Here is a 15,468-nt window from a genome sequence, read left to right on the forward strand (position 1 = left end):
ACAAATACTGCTTTAGCAGGAGGTGACAAATTTACATAACGCAGCCTCTAGGACTGCAGAGGGAAAAATAAGTGCTGGGAACGAAAAAGGATTTAGAAAATGCACCAAACATCACAGAGAGCTATTATGAGACCCAGAAGATAACATCTAAGCACTTCGTGGGGCACCATCTGCTGTGCCAGGCGGGGTTCTCAAAACACTACACATTTATTTGCACAACGAGTTGACAAGGGAGGTACTATCGTTATCCCATTTCCCCCACAGATGAGGCTATGAGGGTACAGAGAGGTTAGGCAGCCGGAAGTGGAAGGAAATGGCAGATTGTGACTCAGAGTTTGTGCCTTTAACCTCTGTGCCACACTGCCCTCCTCCCCACCCCCATGCCCAAGCCTGCAGAGGCGGCAGAGCAGTAAGCCACGACCTCAAAGCTTGCAGTCCCGAGCCGAAGCAGCAGACCCTGAACTTGCCCACCAGGTTGGGCTTGGCAGCTGGAGCTGCCACGGTTCCAGACCTGATTCTGCCTGCTTCTCACTACTCTGCCCGCAGCCAGGCCACTCCCCCTTCCACCTCGGAACGGCCTGGCGGAGTGGCGGATGGTCAGCCCCACCGGCTGCACTCACCTGTCGAGGATGGGTTTCTCTTGTTCCTCCTCGGGGCTGGCGCTGCCCAGGATCCGCTTCCGGGCCTCGGCGTACTCCGCCTCACGCTGCGCTAGGGACTTGACAGGAAGGGCTGGCCTGCTGGTGGAGTTGGGGCTGCTGACCACACCATTGCTGGTGGGCCTCTTGAGGATGCGGATCTGTGGAGGGGGCCCCGTGGGAAGGCTATCGTCCTGAATCACAATGGGCACTTTGGGAGGAGATTTGGATTTCCTGCTGACAAAGAGCAAATACAGCTTCACAAGTCTTACCCTTGACTCCAGAGGCCCCATCCATGTCCCTCACTCACCCCCATCACTTTCCCCTCCTTCCTCCTAATTCTAGTCGTTATTCTCTGGCCTCTGACCAGACACCAAAACTCTCACTCCTCAAAAGGGGTTTCCCAAAAGAGCAACCTTGCCATAAGCTCATGTCGTCCTCAGGTCTGCTCCTCAGACCTAACCCCAGGCAAAGGGGGGCTGGAACAGCACCTCATTCTGGGACTTCTATCCCCCGGTTCACAGTCACATCAACCACTGTTTGGCCCCTGTGGCAAAACATTTCGTGCCCAGAATCCAATGACGTCAGTTAAAATCCCAACTTCCCTACACAGAGCAGAGTGTAACAGGCCGGTGTGGTAGGACCCCTTAGCTGAGGGGTCAGCAAAGTGTTCACTCTAGCCATGGCCTCCACCACAGGTGCTCACACCGGTCAAACACTACAAAGGAGCCCGCTCCACCATCCCTGCCTGGCACCAAGACGGGGTTTACCAAACCGCCTCAGCCTTCTGGTAGTGACCTGTGCCTCCCAGAGACAAGCTACTCCAGACAACTGGATCATCTCTTCAGAAGAGCTTCTGAGCAGAGACACCTCCCTCACCATGGCTCCCTGGGATGCTGGACGCGGCGGGGCTGGGGTAAAGGATGATCCTAGAAACAGTGCTTGGCAGTGCTCAGAGGAGAAGCATTGTCCAAGGCGGGTGGATGTGCACACCGGGCAATGTGTCCACAAGGAGATGTGGAAAACCACACAGGAAGGGAGAGAAACAAAAGCCACCAGGGAAAAAGGGATCCAGGCAGGAATGACGGCCCTTCAACAGCCACAAAGACCCTTCCCAGAGCAGCCCCAACTAGCTTCTCTTCAGAAGCCAACAGCCTATGGGGGGGCCTGTTTTTAGAGCCCCAGTTGGCAGGATGGGAAGGGGCTGGAGCAACTCAGCTGCTGCCAGGGGGACTGGAACAAGTCCCACACGGGACAGGAATGGCATGGCAAAGGGACTGTAACCAGACATCAGTGCAGTTGCTGAGACAAGCAGACAGACAAGGAGCCAGCAATCTGATCAGAGGCAGGGAGCCAGGAAACTAGCGGGTGGGCAGGGCACCCTGGCGTCCCCTGGGGAATGATAAGCAAGTCCAGAGAAGTCCTCTCCTCCTCCTCCCTTCACTGTCCCTGTGGGAAGCCCACAGGTTACCTAAGTCCAAAGACAGACGGCTGAGGTCAACTTTCATGTGCTCTGAAACCCACTTTCTCTGCTGTCTGGGTGGGGGAAAATATCCTTAAAAAGGTCTTTGAGAATTTCTGAGAATCTTCTCTTCCAGAATACCCCCATAATGCCCTCAGCCACCACATCATGGAGGGCCCAGAGAAATCATCTGTCCAACCTCTTTATGTCACATAGAAAGAAACTGATGTCCAGAGAGGAAAACAGCTTGTCCCAAACCTCAGAGCAACTGGAACAGAGCCAGCCTAAAACCCAAGTTTTCTGACTTGTCACCTCCCCACTTTCCACCAGACCACCTCACACCGGGTACCCACTAAGTTAGAAGGCAGATTCGACAGTCAAGCCTCACTCTCAGAGCCTCCAGCCACCACATCCTGGAGGGACACGCTCGGGAACCTGCCCTGCAAACCCTAACGGCCACCTGGAGAACACCACTGACTGCCCAGCTCTCAACTGGCAGAGAGCATGAGCCCTCAGACCAGACAGCAGCCTTACCTCTCCTTTTGTGTGATCTTCAGTTTTTTTTCCAACCGTCTGTCTATTTCCTAGAGGAAAAAAATGTATATAAAAAGTGGAAAAAAATCTCTCTTAGATAAAAACTTATGTCTTTATTTTCAGAGCTAAGGATGGTGTCCTCTGAGCAGGGACATTAGTGTGCCCTTTGAGGTAACGGATGCAGATCTCCCTTTACTAGACTCGGGTTTGGGAACCTGACTCCCTAAAGGTTCATCTCCCTCCATCCCCATGGCCATGGTGATAGTTCTAGACCTCATCATGCATCTGGGTTCTTTGTATAGCTTCCGACTAGTCTTCTGGCCTCCAATCTGTCCTTCACAGAGCCACTCAAATCAACTTTCTACACAAAAATCTGGTTGTGTCACTTCCCCACTGAAACCCCTTCAATTGCTTGCCAGATTAAGTCCAAGCTCCTAAGCACGCCTCGCCCCTAGCTTCCTTTATCTTCTGTTCCTGTTTTACATCACTGTGACACTGAGATGTTACTAAGCCCCAGAACCCAGCATGCTGATCCACCCACCCGCAATAGCCTCCCCTTTGCAAACTTCCACTGACCCTGCAAACCCCACATTGACATTGGCCTTTGTGCGGTGAAATCTCCCTGACTCCGTACACAGTTCATCTCAGACATTAGGCTCTCCCTTTTCCATTCCTTCATAAGCACAGGTATCACATATTTTACAGCCTCTTCTCTCCCACTGTTATGGACTTGAACTCTGTGACTGGTACCTAACCAAAGGTCTAGAACAAAACAGAAGCCTAACATCTGTGAAACTGGATGGCAGTGAGCCCTCAGGCCCTCGGCACCAGGAACTCTGTGATGCTCCCATACCCTCACGCACAAGGGTCCACACACTGGACAGGGGAAGCTGTGCGCGGGCAAAGACCAAACCTTCAGGCTCCTTGGCTGCCCCACTGCTTTTTCATACGAAACATCCCACTCAACTGTCCTCAGTGAGGACAAGAACATTTAGCTACTGGGGTAGGAAAAGGTGTATGAAAAATTATATTATTTCTCTGAAGAAAAGGCTTTTAACAGTGGTTCTCAACCAGGACTGGCTTTGCCCACCAGGGAACATTTAGCGGTGTCTGGAGACATTTTTGGATGTCCCTGCCAGAGGGGAGGTGCTACTGGCAGCTAGTGGGTAGAGTCCAGGGACACTATGCTGCGAAAATCCTATAATGCACAGAACAGCCCCCACAGTGAAGTATTACCTAGCCCCAAATGTTAGTAGTGCTGAAGTTGACAATCTTGACCTACAGGATATATGGGATTTTTCAAAGGAGTCTAGAACTTGCAAAATGTTAAGAATCACTGCCTTAACTGCCAGTAAAGTCTTTGAAATTTGCTGAGATCCACCTCAGGGCCAAGTGGGTAGCCAGTTTTCATGTTCCAAATGTCTTGAAAATGACTATTCTACAGCTGATGAGTACAGTTCAAGCTGGTTAACTATAATGTTCAGAACCTCTACATTCTTACTCATTTGTTAGGTTTATTGACTATGCAAAGAATCAAAGATTATTTTCTAGTAAATTACCATTATGAAATGATCTTCTTTGCCTTAAAATTTATTATTTAATATGAATAAAGCTGTGCCAGTTTTCTTTTGGTTAGTATTCCCCAGACTGTTTCTCTCTTTTCCTTCTCATCTTTCCCTCTTCTTACTTTTGTCTCCTGTAAACAATATGAAGCTTGATTCACCATGTGAAGCTAGATTTCAATCCAGTCGGACACCGACATTCACTCTGATTGGTGCTGAGTTGTGTTTAACAGATTTTGGTTTTTTCACCTACCCAACATATATTTAGGGGCAAGCACAACAGACTGTATTCTGAGGGTCCCATCAACTCTGGGGAGGGGCTACGAAGCCACCAGATGGAAGACCTCTCCTTCAAGCTTAGGATACATGCTGACACTCAACAACTGTCTGGTGACTGACTGGCAAAGGTGTACTGAGAGCACGGGCATGACCTGGATGGTTTCTGGGAACTGACAGACGCGCAGAGTCTAGGCTCACAGCACTGTCTGTGTCAGAATTGTAGTTCTTCTAAATTTTTTTTATTAATACCGGTGGTATAGCCTGAGTAGATCCTATGTCTCACATTAGTCTAAAGCCCGTTACCATGTAAGGGCTTTCCACAAATAACTTGGTTTTAAAGCTCCATACTGTCTCATTTTGTTCCCACCTGAAAATGACACTAAATTCTTACTCAAGTTTCTCCATCATAAATGCAAGGTCTACCATCTGTGGGATTTAGAGGCCCTCACACAGGGTCAGAACCAAATGCCTCCACGGGCCAGGCAAGTAACCCAAACTCCTTTTGCAGGGAGCCCAGTGGGGAATTGAAGGGGCTGCAAGGCACCAAAGGGCACTGGCCCTGCCTACAGACAGGCAGCAGAGCCTTGGCTGACATGGCCAGAGCTGCTATTTTAGGAAAAAACAAATTCAAGATTTTTATGGGAAAGCTCTACATTTTTAAACTTCATTACATGAACTCTCACTTTCATATCACTATAAGATAGCCAAATAAGGCATTTAGGCAAATGGGCTAATACGTGACTCAAATTTTTTTTTTAAATTGTGGTAAAATACACATTACTTTAGCTGAATGTGAGAAGTCCCATCCAGGTTTCTCTCAGGAGAGCAAACTGCTTCCTTCTTTCTGTAGGGCCTTAGGGAAGATAGAGAATTTGCCCAGGCCCAGCAAATGGAGGCTGGATAGAGAAAAGCCCTTTAAGAGGGCATTACGGACCATATCTGAGTAAAGGGGCCTCTGTCCCCAGACTACATATACCTGACATATAAACGGCTGGCTTTAAAAATAATGCCTTGGGCGCCTGGGTGGCTCAGTCGGTTAAGCATCTGCCTTCGGCTCAGGTCACGATCCCAGGGTACTGGGATCAAGCCCCACATCAGGCTCCCTGCTCAGCAGAGAGCCTGCTTCTCCCTCTCCCTCTGCCGCTCTGCCTACTTGTGCTCTCTCTATCTCTCTGTCAAATAAATAAAATCTTTAAAAAAATAAAATAAAAATAAATAAAAATAAAAATAATGCCTTACGTCAATATAATGCTTTATGGCTGTCAAATACACTTCCCCCAGACACTCATTTTCTGTTTACACCACCCCTGTCTGATAGACGAAAGAGCTTTTACCCCTTTCTGTCAGATGAAGGAATGTGGCTCTGGGAGGTTAAGAAACAAACCCAATGTCACAAAGTAAACCACAGAGGCAGCCCGAGAACTGCGGCCTTTCGAGGCCCTCCCCAACGCCGGCACAGCTCCACAGCTGCTCAACCCCCTGGAGATGGTAAAGCCAGTAGATCCTGATCTCTTCCTCATCTCCCCTGAATGTCACACTGCTCCGTGGCGCTCCAATGACTAGCGCTCCCATCAAACTCCATCACACCAGGCAGGATGGCTTATCAGAGCTGAGCAGGAATTCTTCCATCAGATTAGAGAATGGGATATAAATCCAACAGCTTTGGGAGAAAGCTGATCCCGACCATGTCCAGACGGCCAGCTGGACACCAGTGTGCCCAGAGCTGGCCCTGCTAAGGAGTGCCCTGCCAGCAAATGGAGAGAGCGCTGCAGCTCCCTCTGGCGTCTGTCCAGATATCATGAGTCAGAACATTCTCTTTTTGGACAAGGCCTTGCAATGGAGCTGCTCTCAGTCTCGTGCTCTGAAGCGCTGCACCAAGCCAAAGCTTTCCTACGGGGTGCACTACAAGGAGAATGCCTGTCTCCTCCAGAGACAAGTGGAGCCCAGTGGAATTAAACAGGCCTCAGAATGCTGTGTGAGGAAGCATCTAGATGTGGGCCCCAACAAGAAACCTATTACCTAAGGGCACCTTCTCTTTTCATAAGGATGAACAGAACCCTGGTCCAAGGTCAACACTTCTGTGTTAGAGGCCCAAACTCCACACGTAGTGAAAGAAACCCATATATAAGCTCATCACTCTATGACTTCTCGGAGCGACAAGGGGTCACCAGGACACAAGCAGGTGTTAGGGCATAAGCATTATCAGAGGAGAGGTGCTAAGAAAAGTTTGATTTCCCATGACTGTTCCTGGAAAGGCTGCTATTTTTGGTCAAGTAGCACTGAGCAGACTCCAGAAGATGATGCCCTGTGCTCTGCTAAGAGGTGTGGTCTCCTCTTTGGGTCAAAACCTAAGCAAAAGCTCTGTTGCTACTAACAGATACAGAGATCACTTGCCCTGTGGGGCTACATCTCTACAAAATGAGGTACACCCTTCTTGGTCCGACAGAACAAGCAAAACCAGAAGGAAGGAGTGAAGGCAGGAGGTCATGAAGAACCACAGTGGGGAGCAAGGTAGTTCTAGACAGGGCCAGTCCCTTATGGGAGGTAAAGGAGAGGCCCCAGCCACAAGGTGAATGAAGTCAGATGCAGCGAAGCAACATCTGCAAATTCCACTCACCTGAGGAAGAAGCACAGATTCACTGGCTGCTGATGCCCTTAACCTTGCAATGACTGTCTTTGTGAGCTCCCACAGAAAGCTGGGGGATGGAGGCACACGAGGGAAAGAGCAGGGAAGGGGACATCCCAGCCTACTCTGTTACACAGCCACCATCTTCAAAAGGATTAAAGGAGACAAAGAGGATAGGGATGAATCTGCAAGGGGAGGCAAATTAGCAGTAAGAGGTGGATGAGAAAGGAAAAAACAAAAGTGGGAAGCGGAGAGAAGAGGCAGAAAGGCAAAGAAGAGCAGTAACTGGGCTGCTCTGGGCCTTGGTGCAAAGTACAGCAAGTACAGCTCAGCCACAGCTGTACTCTCAGGCCTGAACATTCAAGAAACAGACTACTCAGTTTACCTAGGGGTGATGACGCCCTGGGGGACTGATTCAAACTAGCCAAACTCACAAGAGACAGAGTGAACAAACCCAAATCCTCCTCTGCTACACTGGGGTGGAGGGGGTGTCCACCCTTTCTGGTGCCTGACCTTCTGCTGTCCCCCGCCACCCCCCACCCCCCACCATAGTGCCAAAGGAGCGGACTATCCTGTTCCACCACTGCATCCCTCCTCTGATAACCAGAATTGCTGGTCACCAACACAATCAACACAAGTCCTAAGATTTCAAGAAATCTTGTATCAAATGGAGATTCCTGGCTCCGAGTGAGGAACCTCTTATCAGCAGAAGTTACTATTTAAGTGACTCTTCTCAGATAATCTGCTTCTCTTTGTCAGTTTCCATTTCAGAAGATGACATTTTCTGACTTTCAAATTCAAGGAATAACGACTGGTTTTGGACTCTTTGCGACCATGTACCACAGGTTTGTCTGGTCTTGTGCAGCTACCCCAAACAGGGGAGCACATATCTGCAGACAGACACTGGGTGGAATCTAAAAAGAGACAGGAATCCCACGTACAGGGTTTCTCTCAGAACTGAAGCCTGACAGGTCCTGATGAACACAATGCCACCATTTCAGTAAAAAAGCACAGAAGGAGATGCTGGGAAGGAGGAGAAAGCAGGCCTTCGTTCCAACACGTCTGGCCCTGAACTCCCAGCACCAGTGACAGCGCCAGGCTGGGCCTGATCTCTCTAAGTCTTGGGCACGACCCCAGCAAGGCACCTATGTCTCCCATACCACACATCTGCATGAGATTCTGTCTGTTCTTACAAGGGCCCCAATTTCACTTAGGAGTGAAACACAAGAATTCACAGCTAGAGCCACCAAAATCTGGTTTAAAACTATCAGATAAAAAGGTCTCTGTACTTTCAGAGCACACCACTGGCCATGTCAAATCCAGACGTGTAATCCACAGACACTTCTCCAAACCAGCCCCACTCCAACTCTTGGTTTTTTGTTTTCTACAATTTTATTTTTTAAGATTTTATTCATTTATGGGGCGCCTGGGTGGCTCAGTTGGTTAAGCAACTGCCTTCGGCTCAGGTCATGATCCTGGAGTCCCTGGATCGAGTCCCGCATCGGGCTCCCTGCTCAGCAGGGAGTCTGCTTCTCCCTCTGACCCTCCCCCCTCTCATGTGCTCTCTCTCAAATAAATAAAATCTTAAAAAAAAAAGATTTTATTCATTTATTTCAGAGAGGGAGAGAGAGGGAATGAGCTGAGCGGGGGAGGGGCTGAGGGAGAGGGAGAAGCAGGCTCCCCACTGAGCAGGGAGCCCAATGTGGGGCTCGATCCCAGGAACCGGAGATCATGACCTGAGCTGAAGGCAGACGCTTAACCGAACCGACTGAGCCCCCCCCCCCCCAACTCTGCCCACCTGCCTTGTTTCTCTCCGTCAGTGGTGTGACAGTGACAGTGCTTACTCTACCGCCTCTGGCTAACTCCAGGGAGGGAAGCCCCCAAAGTCTTACCATGCTGGGTTTGATTCTGAAGCGATGCTTCATTCAGGATCACCGTCAAGATCAAAACATTAACTCAACTCCTGGGCAAACACTATCGGTTAAGTCAAAAAAAAAAAAAAAAAACCCGAAAGGTGGGATGCCTGGCTGGCTCAGTCAGTGGGGCATGTGACTCTTGATCTCGGGGTAGTAGGTTCGAACCCCATTCTGGGTATACAGACTACTTAAAACTAAAATCTTTAGGGGCACCCAGATGGCTCAGTCTGTTAAGCGGCTGCCTTCGGCTCAGGTCATGATCCCAGGGTCCTGGGATCGAGTCCCACATCAGGCTCCCTGCTCAGCGGGGAGCCTGCTTCTCCCTCTCCCTCTGCCTGCCTCTCTGCCTACTTGTTCTCTCTCTCTGTCAAATAAGTAAATAAAATCTTTAAAAAATAGGGGCGTCTGGGTGGCTCAGTTCGTTAAGTGTCTGCCTTCGGCTCAGGTCATGATCCTGGGGTCCTGGGGTCGAGCTCTGCATTGGGCTCCCTGCTCAGATGGGAGTCTGCTTCTCCTTCTCCCTCCCCCCTGCCCTCCCCCCCAGTGCGCTCTCCCTCTCTCTGTCAAAATAAATAAAATCTTAAAGAACAAAAACAAAGATCTATTTAAAATAAATAAAATAAAATCTTTAAAAAGGCAGCATTCAGAAGTTGAGACACAAGACCATCAAGGCCATGAATTCATTGGCTGCCTTTTTAATACAGACACATTAGTGTATTGGAAGGTTCTATTTCCCACAAAACACTCCTCCATTCTGTTATTCCGTTAGCAAGGAAAAAGATTCCATTTTAAGTGGGTTACTGTGGGGGCACAGGATATAGTTTTAAAATTCCCTCCCTAAGGAAGTCCATGCTTTGCTAATGTATCTCAAAGGTGTCCTTTTGCTTCACTGTGACAAAAAGCTGGACACAAGCATTTGTGGAAAACCTACTATAAGGTAGGAGATGTGCCAGATGCTGGACCCCCAGAGGTCAGGCAATCATCGTTGAAGAGGAGAGCCCAGCCAGGAGGGAGAAGACAGATCAGGGAACCACAGCTGCTACATTAGCTGTACGAACAGTGTTTTTGGAAGAGAAATGGAGAGTAAGCGATCCTGCAATGAGGAGTCAGGGAAAACTGCAGAGACCTAAAGAACAAAAGTGTCAAGGAAAAGGGAGGGGTATAAAAAAAATCGAGGGGAAAGATGAAAACATGAAGAGAAGGAAAGGAAAAAAAGGAAAGGGACCCCAAATAAGAGATTTCCTAAACTGAAAAACTTCTGAGATTACTTGAGCTGCAGTAGGCAATGGCTTTTATTAGCTGGTATGAACACTACTTAAAAAGCTGCTGCAGAAAGTCAGCTGTACTTCACTGGGCCAGCAAGGTAAGAATTTGAAGAAACCAGGGGCACCAGAAAACCCTGAAGGGCTCTGGCGGAGTGCGTGTAAAGACAAAACAATTCTTACTTCCTTGGAAAGGAAAACTGCTTCCTGCTTTCCTTCCCAAGTTCACTGGGGCTTTCAGGATCTCTCCGCACCTGCCCAGGAAGAGGAGATCCTTTGGGCACACTCTCCAGCTACGCCCCCCAGTCCAGTGGCCACCACACATGGCCAGTCCCAACTGAGCCGTGCTGTAAGCGCCAAATGCACAGCAGGTTTCCCAGACTTAGTCCAAAAATAGTGTAAAATAGCTCATTAACCTATTATCAGTATTGATTACATGCTGACATGATACTATTTGGGGTATACTGCATTCCGTTTAAAATATTAAAATTAGGGGCACTTGGCTGACTCAGTGGGTAGAGCATGCGACCCTTGTTCTCAGGGTCGTGAGTTTGAGCCACCCTCCCCCCACCTGTTGGGTGTAGAGATTACTTAAATAAATAAAACTTTAAAAAACTACTAAAATTAATCCCACCTATTTCTTTTTACTTTTTAAATGTGGCTTTGAGGAAGTTTTAAATTACATGTGTGGCTTGCATGGTACTTCCTTGGACAACACTGCTTGAGATCTAACTTTAGAATAAGATGTATCTATCTGTTATACATTTAATCTTTCAGTAACTAGCAACTTAATTCCTTAGGGACCCAAGGGGCATGTTGTTTACTGATGTGCAAAACCTACTCTGGTGAGTCCTGTCATTTTGGCATGACAGCAACTAGCACTTACCCAGTGCCCAATGTTTGGTCCAGACCCTGCTCTGAGTAACACTCACACCTAGTGTCAAACTAGCTCTGAAGCTGCTGTTGTTGGAGTCACCAAAGACCTCCACTGCTGCCAAATTCAATGGTAAATTCTACATCCTCACTTCACTCAACCTCTCAGCATCATCCAACACTGCTCAAAACTCCTTCCTTAAAGCATGTTCTTTCTTTTTTTTTTTTTTAGGGGGGGAAGGGAAGGTCAGAGGGAGAGAGAGAATCCCAAGCAGGCTCCACGGCAAGTGCAGAGCCTGACACGAGGTTCATTCAATCCCACCACCCTAACTAATCATGACCTGAGCTGAAATCAAGAGTTGGACACTCAGCTGACTGAGCCACCCAGGTGCCCCTCTTAAAGCATCTTCTATACCAGCCTCCCAGATCCCACCTCCCACAGTCTCCTCCTACCTCCCTGGTAGCTCCTCTCACACCCCGTATTTGATTTCTTTTGCAACAGGATAGGCTCCTCTTCCTATCCAGAACTCCTGAGGTTGGAGAGTTTACACCTCTCCTCTTCTGTAGCTCCGCTGGCCTATTCAGTGATCTCATCTCGTTCCACAGTTTTTTCTTTTTCTTTTTTTTTAAGATTTTATTTATTTATTTGAGAGAGGGAGTGAGCATGAGGGGGGGGGGGGAGAAACAGAGGGAGAGGGAGCAGCAGACTCCCGCTAAGCAGGGAGCCCGACGTGGGACTCAATCCGGGGACTCTGGAATCATGACCCAAGTTGAAGGCAGATGCTTAACCAGGTGAGCCCCCCAGGCACCCCTCCACAGCTTTATAGACTGATACACAACTGCTGACTCGATATACCCACTTGGATTTCACAAGGGACCTAACCTTACCAGGTCCAAAACCAAACTCTTGATTTCATTCACTCACCCAAGTCTGCTTCTCCCACATTTCCTCCACTTAGCCCATCTCAGAAATTCCAGTCTTCTCACAGCTCAGCCAAATACTCTGGAGTCAACTCTGATGCCTCTTTCATACCCCACATCAGAATTTATTGATTCTACTTCCAAAACACGTCCTGAATTTTCTCAACACTTCTGCTGCTATGACCTCCCTGGTCCAAAGTACCATAGCCCTTGAATGGACAGCTGAAATAGCATTCTCATCAGTCTGTGTTTCTACTCTTGCCCCTACAGTTTATTTTACACACAGCAGCCAGAATGATCCTTTTAAAAACCAAGTCAGTCTCTGCTCAACACCCTCACATAGCTTCCTATTTCAAGGTAATACCCACCATGGCCTAGTAGCCTCTACAGGATCTGGCTCCCTGCTACCTCTGACTTCTTCTCCTACCACTCTGCGCTATTAGCCCCCACTGTTCCTCAAATAAAACAAGCATGCTCCAGCCTCAGGACATTTGCACTTGCTGTTCCCTCTGCCCGAAATGCACTTCCACCAGCATCTGCACACTTGCTTTCTTATTTCCTTTGGTCTCTCTGCCTATCTTTATGGAGAGGCCTTCTCTGACCTTCCCCCCCCCCAAAATGGCACTTCTGCCAGTCACTTTTTATGCTCCTTATCTGTTTTATTTTTCTTCATTGTGTATGTGTATAAAACATTGTTTTACTGCCTTTCTCCACTAGAAAGCAAGCTTTATGAGAAGAAACTTCATTCACTACAGTTGTCCATAGTGCCTAAAATAGTACCCAACATATGAATTAATGAACCATCCTATGAAACAGGATTTTAGAAATATAATTTTTTAAAAAGATTTTATTTATTGGGGCCCCTGGGTGGCTCAGTTGTTGGGCGTCTGCCTTTGGCTCAGGTTGTGATCCCAGAGTCCTGGGATCGAGCCCCGCATCGGGCTCCCTGCTCTGTGGGAAGCCTGCTTCTCCCTCTCCCACTCCCCCTGCTTGTGTTCCCTCTCTTGCTGTGTCTCTGTCAAATAAATAAATAAAATCTTTAAAAAAAAATTTTATTTATTTACTTGAGAGAGAGAGACAGCATGCACAAACAGGGGGAGGGGAAGAGGCAGAGGGAGAAGCAGGCTCCACGCTGAGCAGGGAGCCTGACATGGGGCTCGATCCCAGGACCCCGGGATCATGACCCGAGCCGAAGGCAGATGCTTAACCGACTGAGCCACCCAGGTGCCCCTGAAACAGGATTTTAGAGATATATTCCCATTTCACAAATGATTTAGAAACTGATTCCAAGAGGTTATTTAACTAGGCCATGGTTCCATAGCTAGTATGGAGGGGAGCCAGAATTTGAAATGGGTCTATCTGGGTCCAAAGGCAGCAACACCATCCATATTCTAAGGCTATAAGGGGGCGCCTGGATGTCACAGCTGGTTGGGCGTCCAACTCTGTTTTGGCTCAGGGTCGTGAGATCAAGCCCTGAGTCAGGCTCTACGCTCAGCGTGGAATCTGCTCGGGACTCTCTCCCTCCCTCTCCCTCTGCCCCTCCCCACCACTCATTCTCATCTTCTCTCTCTCTCAAATAAATAACTATTTAAAAAATAAAAACAAAAACAAAAAACAAAATAAGAGCTAAGGCCGCTGTAGGCCTTTCTCAGCAGTGGTGGCCGCAGCAGCATTCTCCAAGCACCTGCCGCAGGTTCGTGTAAGGAAGGCACTGTGCCCTCCCTTTACCACCTCTCAGACTCAGCACAATCCAAGGGATGTACAGCAGCCTTGCTACACACTCAAGAGGTTAAATGACTTGCCTAAGGCCACTCAACTAGTAAGTGACAAAACTGAACCCTAAATCTCAAGAGGAGGAAGCAAAAAGGTTCAGGAGCTGGCTAGTGGGTGGCCACAGGAACTACCAAGCAGGATAAAGCCTGACAGGGAACACCAACCTGCCTCCCCTACACCCCAGGCCAGGTTAGTGCAAGCTCAGGGTTCCTAAGGAGGGACTATAGCAGTGGCAGATCACAACAAAGTCCAGATATGAAGAGGTACCCAAAAAGAAGTAATTCTTCAACAGAGAACAAGCCTTACAATTTAAATGTAACTCAAGCTGGATACATCTCAGAAACTATGAGTTGCCATGTTGAGACACTGTTTCCTTCTGCTTCCAGTACCTCTTCAAAGGGGCTCCATGGGGCGGGGGGGGGGGGGGGGGGGGGGCGGCGGGAATCCATGCAACCCTTTCCTTTAAAGGTGCAGAACAGGCAGCAGTAGGAGTAATGGTGGTGAGCCCTGTCCTTGGAATAAAATAGTGGGTAGAATCTAACGGGGCTCCCCTTTCTCCAAGTTTATTACTGTTTTTCCCTTCCAACTTGTACAGAAAAGAGTGTATTAGTCCTCAGGCGCAGCAATAAAAGAGACCCCTCAGCCAGTCTCAGGAATTTCCCACTCTTCCCAGACAGAGGCTGTACTGGAGTGGCTGGGGAGCTGGAGAACAACGTCCTCCCGTTCACAGCAACGGCACTCTGTGCCCTGACATCTGCCTTTGCATGATGCTTTACTAAGTGCTTCACTCAGCTCTTACCATCAGGCAAAGCAAGATTTTATTAACCTAAGTTTACAAAAGAAGAAAATGAAGCTGAGAGAAAGATAGGCAGTGATTTGCCCAAAAACCAGACCTGGCACCTAAACCTTTAGCCTAGCCTTCTGACTTTTGTTATTATTGCCATGGACAGAGTAAGTGGGTCACTAACTGGCAGAAGTGACCTACTCTTTCTTCCTTTTATTAAAGAAGACAGAAAGGCTCCTCTCCGAAAGGAAGTATGCATTTGGACTCCGGGGAATGGCACAAAATCATTCTTACCTCCCCTCTACACCACCACGAGGGTTTATCCAAACACCCAAGGGCAATGTCATCAAAGCCTAGTTAGAATCATGGTACTAAGCACGGGCAGCAAACACAATGCCTCCAGGACCAAGCCAATAAAGCCAGCAGGACAGAACACAAGAGGTTACACAATACATAAAGTGCGGACTCCAGAGGAGAGGAGAGAAGAGGAGAGCAACCAAGACCCAGGTAAAGGCATTCAAACTCAATATATATATAAAAAAATGTGCATCCCAAAGAGTATATAGGCTGAATACCCAAGAGCTGCCAGTTTGCAACTACAGATACAGGGATCCTTAAGACAGCGGGCAGAGTTATTAAATCTTCTCAAGAGATCTGAGCAAAACTTATTTATATTATCTCTTTTCACCTGCCCAGATGTTAAAAAGTTATTTCCCACTTATGGTCAAGATTTCAACCAGCATGTCACTTGCCATCAGTGTTCACTGTTTTTAGTGTTACAACACACAGCAGCAGCATCCTCTTAGCTCTTGAGAACCAAATTCGAGTGTCTCGGACA

The 15,468-nt window shown here is 48.2% G+C and overlaps 1 protein-coding gene across 2 annotated transcripts in view; it reads right to left on the minus strand.

Moving 5' to 3' along the window:
• Positions 1–15,468, minus strand: part of SZRD1 (SUZ RNA binding domain containing 1) — a 29,862-nt gene that overhangs the window by 8,139 nt on the left and 6,255 nt on the right. Inside the window, exons 2-3 of one of the 2 annotated variants that reach the window (XM_045898609.3) lie at positions 2,635–2,684; positions 621–872 (exon numbers count right to left, since the gene is read on the minus strand). In XM_045898609.3, coding sequence (XP_045754565.1) covers positions 621–872; positions 2,635–2,684 — 302 coding nt within the window. Of the gene's footprint in view, positions 1–620; positions 876–2,634; positions 2,685–15,468 lie in introns of both variants that reach the window. The other variant, XM_045898608.3, reaches the window with a different exon arrangement.

Source organism: Mirounga angustirostris, unplaced genomic scaffold, assembly GCF_029215605.1.
Source record: "Mirounga angustirostris isolate CCGP_5_RB_7025 unplaced genomic scaffold, mMirAng1.0.hap1 SCAF_4, whole genome shotgun sequence".
Lineage (NCBI taxonomy): Eukaryota > Metazoa > Chordata > Mammalia > Carnivora > Phocidae > Mirounga > Mirounga angustirostris.